Source organism: Periplaneta americana, chromosome 11 (genome assembly GCF_040183065.1).
Source record: "Periplaneta americana isolate PAMFEO1 chromosome 11, P.americana_PAMFEO1_priV1, whole genome shotgun sequence".
In the NCBI taxonomy this organism is placed as follows: Eukaryota; Metazoa; Arthropoda; class Insecta; order Blattodea; family Blattidae; genus Periplaneta; species Periplaneta americana.
This window is the reverse complement of record NC_091127.1, coordinates 8411074-8423164: the sequence shown is the minus strand read 5'-3', so window position 1 is coordinate 8423164 and position 12091 is coordinate 8411074. Positions and strand designations below refer to the sequence as shown.

The following is a 12091-nucleotide window of genomic DNA, read 5'->3' as shown; positions in this document are numbered from 1 at the left end:
TGTATTGTCATGAAATGTCTCGGTGCTTTTAAGAGTTAAAATATTCTTCGTATGAGAAAGTGAATGCAGAAATGGTTTTCCTCTTCATTCAGATTTATTAACTTGAGTTAAGTGCGGGACCCAGAAACTCTAGCTTTATTTTCCTTGGAAAATAAATAACACTAGAAGCGACCACCTCTGTGGTGTAGGGGTCAGCATGGTGGTCTCTTACGCAGAGGGCCCGGGTTCGATTCTCGGTCGGGTTGAATTTCTTGGAGGTTTTTCAGGGTTTTTCCTCAACCGTAAGGCAAATGCCAGGGAATTCGGGCCATAACATCCCTGAATATCACCGGCCTCATTCATCACCGAAATCATATTCATATTTTTATTTATTTGGTGGTGTCAATAAAGACACACATCATCACAAGTTCCAGGTCACGTGGACCCTTGCCTTAGCAAGACTATTGCTTTGTATAACATGAGTACGTAAATGAAGTGTGACCAACTTCTCCATCGAGAACGGAGACTGCTAAGCTGGATGTGTAGGTAAACTTTCAGAGTCAATGATTTTTGCAGAAAAGTTAACATTACTTGATTGTTCACTGAATGATATGTATAATTATGGTTTAATAAGTGGGTTAGGATGTGTTTATAGTTTCTGAAGATAATTTTGACGGAAGTGCTGCACGTAGTCACTGAATAAAATGATTTCTAAGTCACTGTACAGTTGTGCGTTAGTAATGTAAAAATCAGCACCTGTGATGGTTCTGCACACAGCTCTTTGGATGGCATCGAGTTTCTTGATGTGGCGGGGATGGGTTTGAGCCCAAATTTCTGACGCGTAGGACATGTATGATCGTATAAGTGATGTGTACAGCAATAGTTTGGCTTTGAGGGGAATGAAGCTTTTAAGTATTGGATATAATGCTAAGAATCTTTGCAAAGCTCTGTCTCCTATTAACTGTATATGTTATTTGTATGTCAAACGACTATCCAGTAGTAGACCAAGATATAAAACTATGTAAGCAAATGTATTTAATTAGAATTAGAGTCTGGCTGGGCGGAAGAGAAGGCCTACTGGCCTTAGCTCTGCCAGATTACATAAATAAATTATTAATTATTATTATACAAGGAGCGCACTCAGCTGAGTGACTGATGGCCGGGATTCCGCAGTAAAGTGCACAGCAATCTGTACAGAATTATGCACTGCTAGCTAGACGATTTACTAAAGATGTTATTAATTGGTCCAACAGAATATCTGCTATAGTGACAATATTAGTTACTCAGCTGAGTGCCTTCGTTGTATAATGGTAGTTGAGTTGAAATATAAAAGTCAAAGTACATGCCTAACTTGGAGCCAGGCCACAAAGGGAAGTAATACTGTAGAAAGGAGTTCGATCCGGTACTGTAGATTGAATTCGGCGTAGATCAGTGGCCAGACCGCTTGGTACGTAGAACCAAGGACCCGGGTTCGATCCCCTGCGCCGGAGCGAATTTTTCTCCTCAAATATTAATCGTCACTATAGCAGATGTTATTCTGTTGGACCAATTAATAACATATTTAGCAAATACAAGTATTATGTTGTTAAGACTAATTAATTTAAGCTTTTAAGTATTGGATATAATGCTAAGAATCTTTGCAAAGCTCTGTCTCCTATTAACTGTATATGTTGTTTGTATGTCAAACGACTATCCAGTAGTAGACCAAGATATCTCACCGTTGTTTTGAAGGGGATTTGTTGATTCTGAACAGAGAGCGGTTGTAATAATCGTGGAAATACAAATCAGTAATACATACACAGTCGCCATCTAGTTCACAACAATAGAACCAGTCTCAACAATAGTACACAGGCCTTCGGATTTCAACCAAAGATTAACTCGCGATATGACTAGAGATGTTAAAGTGAGTATAAATAACAGAGAGGGGAATATATACTATAGAAGTTTTTATCTCCGCGAATCCCTGATGTAGTGCAATCATGGTAATTATTCTAGCATCAGAACAAACAATTCGAATCGCTGGAAGTAGAGCGGTTTCGTAAGATCAGACGTGACTAAATTGTTTTCCCTCATACGCAATAACGCACCTAAATACGCAGCTGATAGGCCTTCGAGAGCCGTTGTCTTCACGTGGGTTTGGGATGTCCTCAACTTAAATCTGTCTAATTGAAACTTCCTCGATGCTGGCTTTTGTTTGCAATCTGGAAAAGCAGCGCAACACCCACCGCCTCCAACAGGCTGTGATCTTGGCAGCGGGGCCGTGGTTATTAACCCTGCGTTGTGGTGTGACACAATAGCGTGACCGGCATGCGGCACTTTGCTTTCAACAACAGCAACTTCCGGGCCCTTCCTATGCACAGCAGTATCCCTAGTCAAATCAGGCTTTGGTTCGATTTGAAGTAATATTTTTTGAGACTGAGTAAATAAGTCTGCTAAGGATCGTCTGTTCTTAGCCTCTCTTGCCGTTGTTCATCACAACCTCAATTTTCTTTCCCCTCTGAATACAGTGAAACCTCTCCTTATGGACACCTCCAAGATACGGACACTTCTCATATACGGACAGATTTTTATGTCCCAACTGAAATAATATAGAAATAATGATAAATTTAACTCTCGTTTACGGAGACTCACAGACACGGACACGGACAGCTGTTTCACAGTCCTAAAACTTGCTTCACCTCCTGACTGCGGACAAAACTTAGATTTCAAGACCTAATGTGTTACAAAAATGGAAAAATTAGTTTTGAGAACTGTACAGAAGTTCCTTAACATGAAAGAAGACAATAAGGGTCTTGTAGGCTACCACTAGCCCAGCTGGCTACCCCTTTGTTAGCTGGAAGTGGATGGATAAACAAAGTCATAAAATTTAATCTGTCTGATAGGTCCAAGATTTCCGCGATCGTGAAATTGTATTCGACACATGACAGGGTTAGCAGGATTATTCTCTTCACTTCAATCAGTTGTTCTGTTTCGAGAGACATGGCACCTGAACATAAAGGTCAAGTTGAAAACTGTAAATTACAGTACTGCATAACTGCAGATCTAGAATAAAACTGCATGGCACAGTACTGTATTTTACTTTTTCGGTCTTATCTACTGGGTGTTCATTTCAAAGTGTCATGACGTCACTGTTGTGAGTCAGCGATTTGAAGCGAGTTTCAGCTTTTATGTCAGAGAAGTTGCATATTAATCAAGGTGTTCAATCTGAACTTGAGAACGTGTACGGTATAACTTGAATGTCGTAGCAACAGATGGCGGTCTGTACTACCATAACCTCTTTGGAACTGTGTTTTTCGCGGGAAAGTCGTACGCAGGGTATTTGTTATCATCGATTGCGTAGGCAACATTCCACAACACAAATCAAATGCTCCGTGTCCATGTTGACCGTCCAAGTTAATGTCAAAAATACGTAAGTAATCGTCTTAACCCTCTCCCCATATCCCGACAGTAAGAAAAAAACTCACTTCAGTACGTGTTTCCAAACAGTTCACATTCTTGCCACTATTGGCGTTACCGTACGTACCGGTAAGTAAACTTCAGAATGAACGCCGTACTTGCTAGGCAACTTCTCTCGCATTTAGGTAATACGCCTTTGCGGAAGTGTAGGTAAATTGAATTCTCTAGGCTTATCGGATAGCCACATGACGGCATACAGCGAGCCATGATCCATTTTGAACTGAACACCCAGTATACTATAGTTCAAAGTTGCAAAGAATTTACTGTAGTACACTAGATTCTATTTAGAATTAAACTACAGTAATATATTTCATTTAAAGTGTGAAGGGATACATAATGCATATTATAAATTTACTGTTAGATTGGGGAGCCTCCCTCTCAATAAAGGATACCTGCCAGTTGCGGATAGATTGTTACGCCCCTTCGATGTCCGTAAATGAGAGGTTTCACTGTAGTATATACCACCGTTTCTCAAACTATGCTCCGCGGACCATCTGTGGTCCTCGAGGTCTGCCCTTGTGGTCCTTCAAAAAAGGCAGAAGAAAAAATAAAATTCAAACGAATTGCATATCACTCTATAGCTGAAAGCCTCAAAGTTTGGAAATGACACATGACAATCGCCTTTCACTTGTTCTCTCAGTAAGTTACTGACATTTTATGAAATTTATTACCCTATTCGTCTAATGACTTCCCACTCTAATCTCAACAACAAAAGAGGAACTTAAAGCACTATGAACGTGGTGTTTCTCGCCATCTTTTCCCTGCACATCTGGCGCCGCCCCTGTAACCCAGCCAGGGAGCACCAAATTCGTAACAGGACCGAACCTTTTCAATCATTCTTAATAAGTTTGGGGGACATCCAGTCTGCACATTGAAATGGTCACGTCGTACACCAATAATACAACTCTGAGGTCACAATTTTAAACTTTTTTCCCAGTAAATATGACGAATTTTCAAGGGTTCGTGATCACTTTCATTGCGATATTGAAACTAATAAACTTTCATTGAGTGAAAGAGAACAGTTAATTGAACTCTCGAATGAAACCGGACTTAAAATGAAATTCCAAGCGGAAGGTATGGTTAATTTGTGGACCTCATCACAAGTGAAAAAAGAATATAGTGAACTGTACAATGGTGGTTTAGAGATTATAATCGTTTGCTTCTACGTATCTGTATGAGAAAGGGTTTTCATCACTAACTCTAATAAAAACAAATTACCGAATTCGACTTGATGTATGTGACGATCTCAGACTTAAGCTTACCAGCATACGTTCAAATATAGAACTGTGCAAGAATCGGCAGGCTCATCCATCTCATTAATATGAGTACCAACATTTATTAATTTTTTTAGTAATAAGTTAAAGATTATCCAAACTCTAATAGTCTTGAATAATTGAAGAAACAAACATGAATTTTCTTCTATTAACATTAGCTTAATTAGTTAATACTCGTATAAAATTAATTTAATTAATTTTAATTACTTCTATTTTAAAATATAAGTATACTGGTATTAAAATATACTACAAAAATGATAAATTTGCTTTCGAAGGGAACAAGAGTAAGGTGGTCCGCGGAACTGTTCTGACTTTAAAAAGTGGTCCCCACTTCAAAAAAGTTTGAGAAACGCTGGTCTATACTGTATGATCTTCTCTCTGAGCAATCCCTGTACTTAGAAAGTAGATGCCACTAAATTATAGCCTACATATTTCTCCTTAATACGTTGTATACGCTGGATTGTTTTGTTCAATCAATTCTCCGAAAACAGGTCTGAAACTAAAGTGATTCAACAATGCACCATTTATGAGGCAACTAGGCCAGGAGATAATGGAGTAGGGTGGCCAGCGTCTTTCCCCCTCCATTTCATACATCTCTGATTAGCTATACATACGCTGGATATGAACACTATTTCTAGAATAATTGCATACGAGATGTAGGCCTGGGTATAATTATCGTTGAATTTCAAGGTCTCTGAGAATGGATGGTGGGGTTTCATGGGTCACTATGAAGTATGTATCGGATATTACATTGTAATGAATTGAAAGTGCGTTTATTTAATTCGGTAACTCAAAATGATTCCCAAAACATCAGTAAGTTTCAAGACGAGCACCATTAACAGCACGACACACGTCATAACGATTCTAAATTTCAGTGCACATTATGGCAAGAACGTCTGTGGTAGAGATGAACAAAATTAACTGCCGCTCTCGCTCACTGTGTTCATTGCACTTGTCTTTAGTCTCGTCTCGTAACTCTTGTGTCCTTAGTCTCTCTCATCATTCTTGAAATAGCATTTGGTCGATGTGGAAAGATTTCGTTCAGTCTGGTATAAACAACTGTGACGATTCAAGGTTGTTTGACGTTCGAGAGTTGATCACTCCCGAAGTCCTGATGTCTTGAACGTTTGCTTACAAGTAGTCAACAATAGGCAATACTGTCGTGCGGGTTTTCGGCTTTGTGGGCGCTGTTAGTCTTGCATTCTCGCTCTTTGTTCATCTCTAGTCTGTAGTATCAAGTAATTGCTTACCTGATTCTTTTCTTGAGAAAAGATTCGAAAAGTTTTCACTGTGAACTTACTTTTACTTATTTGCTTATTTGCTTATTTGCTTATTTGCTTATTTACTTATATACTTATTTACTTAATTATTTACTTATTTATTTACTTACTTATTTACTTACTTACTTATTTACTTACTTGCTTATTTACTTACTTAGGCTTACTTATTTACTTACTTAGGCTTACTTATTTACTTACTTACTTACTTATTTACTTATTTACGTACTTATTTACTTAGGCCTACTTATTTATTTACTTATTTACTTACTTATTTATTTACTTACTTATTTACTTACTTATTTACTTACTTAAATACTTACTTATTTACTTATTTATTTATTTACTTACTTACCTATTTATTTACTTACCTATTTATTTACTTACCTATTTATTTACTTACTTATTTACTTACTTATTTACTTATTTATTTACTTACTTATTTACTTATTTATTTACTTACTTACTTATTTATTTACTTAATTATTTACTTACTTATTTATTTACTTACCTATTTATTTACTTACTTATTTACTTATTTATTTACTTACTTATTTACTTATTTATTTACTTACTTATTTACTTATTTATTTACTTACTTATTTACTTATTTATTTACTTACTTATTTACTTATTTATTTACTTATTTATTTACTTACTTATTTACTTATTTATTTACTTACTTATTTACTTATTTATTTACTTACTTATTTACTTACTTATTTACTTACTTATTTACTTACTTATTTACTTAGTTATTTACTTACTTACTTATTTACTTACTTACTTATTTACTTACTTACTTATTTACTTACTTACTTATTTACTTACTTATTTACTTACTTATTTACTTACTTATTTACTTACTTATTTACTTATTTACTTATTTACTTATTTACTTATTTATTTACTTATTTACTTATTTACTTATTTACTTATTTATTTACTTATTTACTTATTTATTTACTTACCTATTCATTTACTTACTTATTTACTTACTTATTTACTTACTTATTTACTTATTTATTTACTTACTTACCTATTTACTTACTTATTTATTTACTTACTTATTTACTTACTTATTTTACTTACTTACCTATTTATTTACTTACTTGTTTATTTATTTACTTACTTATTTACTTACTTATTTACTTATTTATTTACTTATTACTTATTTATTTACTTATTTACTTATTTCTTATTTATTTACTTACTTATTTACTTATTTATTTACTTACTTATTTACTTACTTATTTACTTATTTAACCCGGTAGAGATAAGGCTATCAGGCCTTCTCTTCCCCTCTACCAGGGGACATAACCTCAGAGGAAGAAGTCGAATGGGTAAGATCAGGACTTCCTGCGAGCCACAGAATGGATGCATTTATGCTAATATACAGTTCTGGAAATCGACGATTCAACTCTTCTTACACATTTGTAAAAGGTCTTGGCTTTTGAATTGAATTGTCTTCAACAACTTTCAGTTCCTTTGTCGAGTGTTCACATGTTCAAGACTATTGTACGACTAGTTGAATAAAAATGCACGAGTCCTGCTTGCTACTTCCAAAATACAGTGGTTAAGTAAAGAATTAAATTAAAAATGCGATTTTCTATTTAGTCATCGCACGAAGGGTTTACCCACTGATATCTGCGGCAGTGGATGTTTGAGAAAGTATGATGTGGATATTAAAATATGCTGGAGATTTTATGGGATAGTTGTACGGTGGTCTTAAGATAAAGTATGTTGCTGGATTTTTTATTGTCAATGGGCAATGTCTCGTCACATTTTGTGTGACGCCTCACATTATATGGTGGAACTTTTCAGAGATGGAAGTGATAGTTTTCCGTGAGAAAATTATTTTTATCTGTGACTATCAAGATTAATAATTTGAAGGATTAAACGGTCTTTCTGAAATGTAGATGTTTCCGTTGTTTATAATATAAATCTACATTATTGTAATTTTATAATTTATGAATTACAAAATAGCTCGTTTTACATATTATGTATCTAAGAGTATTTTGGGATGCTTGATTTTTAGATTCAGTTCATGAAATAATTGTTCATAGACTGTGCGACTTACTAGCTTCGAATTTCCACAGTATTGATTTAGAGGGAAGAGATAGTCTCATCAAACGTTGCCAAGAAACACTTTTTACATACATGAACAATCTGTCCATCAATTCTCAACGGATACTTCGACATTAAACAATGTAGCTGTTATGCCATAATCTTGCATAATGTTGGTACCGCACAAGAATTATTCGAATGATATATGCAGCCATCAAATATGCAAAAATGTTGTTATTCGTGCTATGTGATACAGTATATTTGCCAAACCGTCAGTAAATTTTAAGTACGGTGTTACAGATCTATACGTGTCTTCATCTAGAGGTTGTGTAAAAGGGTATATACAGGGTGTTTCAAAAATACGGGGCATAATTTCAGGTATGTATTTCCCACATGTAGACAATCAAAATAGTTCATTACAATATGTGTCCGGAAATGCTTTATTTCCGAGTTATGGCCTCCACAACATTGAAATTCACCGGAACGTTTTTCTTTCCGCAGACCGTTTCCGTCAAAAGAGACTTTAAGAGGGCACTCTGACAGTTCATTCCGAGGCGAAGGTTACATTCAGTGTTGTGTAGGCGTTAGACTGTGCGACATGTATTCAAATCAAGAGCTGACAGAGATACACTTCATGTACGGTAAGGCGGACGGCAATGCTGCGCTGGCTCGTCGTTTGTACCAGGAGAGGTACCCACAGCGACAATGTCCAGATCGGAAGACATTTGTACGTCTCCATTACCGTCTGTGCGAGTATGGAAAATTTAACTCTCCTGGTTTGGGAAGGTGACGACCAAGATCTACAACTCCAGAAGTACAGGAGGAGATTCTGGAGGCTGTGAACATGACTCCTCCTATCAGCACACGTAGGGTAGCGTTGCAAGTCAATGATCCTCATACGACTGTCTGGAGACTGTTGAAAGAGTATCAATTGTATCTTTATCATATCTGAGGACATACGCAATACTCTTGGAGTTTGAGATCGTCTTCGCAGGTCAATGAGACATCGATGTGAGGTCTGTATTCAAGCAGGAGGTGGACATTTTGAACATCTTCTGTCATGACAACGACCTGCGGAAAGAAAAACGTTTCGGTGAATTTCAATGTTGTGAAGGCATAACTCGGAAATGAAGCATTTCCGGACATATGTTGTAATGAACTATTTTGATTGTCTACATGTGGGAAATACATACCTGAAATTATGCCCCGTATTTTTTAAACACCCTGTATAAGTTCAATACCAAACAAGTATGTAAAATTCCAGATCGTGTAAATGGATATAAGTATACTTATCTCCCTTTACCCAAACAAACGTTAGCTCTTTGGGATTAATACCCCTTTTCACATCTCTATATATATTTTTATGAGCCAGATGGACTTATGTCCCTTTACCCAATTATAGAATATGCCTTTCCGAATATCATGGTGTACGTAACTCATTTTTCGATTTTTTGGACTTATACCATTTTATCCGGGCACCATAGAATTGCTAATGATTTTCTTATTGAAACGTTTGTCTTTCTTTCACCAGGTTACATGCTGCCTGATAGGTTTCTAGATATATACAATAATTTGAGTGAAGAAGTGAAGGAAAGCATCAGAGCAGGAAAACTGGAAACTCTGACGCCAGACACATTCGCAAAACTTCATATTTCGTTATTCCTCCTGATTCCGGCAAGTACAAACATTATTGATGAAGTGATCAATCTAATATAATTAATGTATGCTGAAATCTAAATTCATCACTTCGTATATAGAATGAATAATTAGTCTTTATTTTTTTTCAGTCCTCTCGTCTAAAAAATGTGTCTGGTTCCTCATTTGCCGCCCTTTTAAGCAGCTATCCACAAGATGTGTCCGTTGCAGTGAAAATAATGGGGACTCTAAAATCAGAATCGATCAGAGACTTCTTTGAAAAGGTATGTAGTAACTATTTAAAAGTTAAGCACACATTGAAATTAATTTTTCGACTTGATTATACCACAGTCTAGTACAGTGATGTCAAAGCAAGCTCATTTTTTTGACCTTGACGTCGTGCGCGGGCATTAAGCGCTAGGTATGCTAGGAGGAATAAGCAGCCTGTTGGATTAAGAAAACAGTGGTGCACAAACTTCAAACGGAACGTGAAATTTTAGGTCATTATTTTTATATGGCTTCTTTCTGTTTGTTATTTTCTATATTGTCTGTAAAACAAAAGTACTAACACCTATTTCTTAGCCTAATATTGCAGTTGTGTTTTAAACGTTAATAACATAATAAAGAGTAAAGAAGGAATATTCACACAAATTCCATAATAACTGCAACTATACTGTATTAAGTGAATTAAACACATCATTCATAAAGAAAGTGTTATCCCAAAGAAAGACGCTGAATATGACATGATAAATTGAAATTGATATTGATGGTATCTTTAGCCTTATAAAAATAATCAAAACAATATTATAGTACAAAGCAAAGTTGTCTAGGTGTATGTTTTAACTGTAACTAATATTACATAATAAAACTCTTATCGCAATATGCTTTTAGGTCATATTGGTGCGCAACTTTCTGTTATCAGAATACTAAATTATCTCGAAATCTGCTGAAGCTATAGAGCTGACGTTTTATCAACTCATAGGCACATATCTTTTGTTTGTGATGTAACCGTATTTGCTTTAATTCATTTCCTTACAAACATTTTTCATGCGAATATCTTCAAACATTTTAATACACTATCTTCAGTAATACGTATTTACGATATATTAGATATACGAAAACATTGTTTTAGTACTAAACAAACATATCTGAAAATTTCACTTTTTTGTAAAAAAGTTGAGAAAATATTCCTTTTCAGTAAAAAAGCAAACTCGTGGAAAAAAACATTAGAATTAAAACTTACATTCTTATAATGCACTTATACTTCTCAGACAAGTCTAAAAATTAACATGGATACAGTTTCTCTTCCCTTTATCCATTGAATCAGTGCTGGCCATCCCTGAATATAGCTCGACCAAGCGGCATATACCATCTCTTTCGTCTGTCTCTTTCCTTTCCGCTGTAAAGCGCTCAGGCTCTCCTGGGCTCTAAAGCGCGCGCTTGCTCCTATGGGCATCAGTTGACATCACTGGTCTAGTATATAGTCACGAAGTTTGAGTTGTGAGGGTACTAGGAACAATAGACTGTGCCGGTACTACTTCGCATTGTCTATAATGAGGCGATATTAGCGATCCTAGTGGTTAGCAACTATCTATGGATACATATTTACTACGTATTGAGCTTCGTGACTGTATACTAAACTGTGATTATACATTGAGTTTGATTTTAATGTAGCATTGTTGTTATACATGATTTTGTGACCTAAATTCATAAATTGAATTCCTCTTCGTATAATGAAGATACACTAAGGTACAAGTTTCCGCAATAATTGAGTTAAGATCCTTATTTCGTGGAGTGGGAGGAGGTATTCATTTGTTTTCTCCTTTCCTCACTGGAAACACATCTGTCCACTTTCAATAGACAGCATAAAAGCTGGTCCACAAAAGACCGGGAACGATAACCAGAACAACGGGAAGCGGAGGACGTGAACGTGAAGATTTTTGATTCGCAATAAATCGAAAACTGAAACGACTATACATATCGTTATGTATGTCAATAACGATATGTAAAGTCGATATTACACATTCTGATGTTATTTGTGTATAATTGACCAATGGCAACAGGTTAACCAACTTCAAAATTTGTCACGATATTTAAGAATTCAATTCACGTGGTAATCTAGTCACATAGCCTATAGACTTAGTAATATATTGAGTGATATTACTGAATTTCTTAGTTAGAAACAATGGCTGAAGAAATTGTCATGGCCTCCTTGCTACAAAATATAGGACGACCAAATAGCTTTATGATGACGACAAAGTGAATCTAGTAGGCTGTGATCAGAAAGATAAAATTTAGCCAATTATTACGTTTCTGTTTCCGGGCTCCGGCAAGCTTCTCGTCAATTGTGAATGCTCGCTTTGAAAAAATATATATTTAACAATTTTTCTGTTCTCGTTGTCT

The 12091-nt window shown here is 35.6% G+C and overlaps 1 protein-coding gene across 2 annotated transcripts in view; it reads left to right on the top strand.

Annotated features, from left to right (window-relative positions):
• The window catches only part of LOC138708761 (uncharacterized), a 96546-nt gene that overhangs the window by 44239 nt on the left and 40216 nt on the right, over nucleotides 1-12091 (top strand). For both annotated transcript variants that reach the window (XM_069838917.1, XM_069838916.1), the window contains exons 4-5: nucleotides 9585-9727; nucleotides 9841-9972. In XM_069838917.1, coding sequence (XP_069695018.1) covers nucleotides 9585-9727; nucleotides 9841-9972 — 275 coding nt within the window. The remainder of the gene's footprint in view (nucleotides 1-9584; nucleotides 9728-9840; nucleotides 9973-12091) is intronic.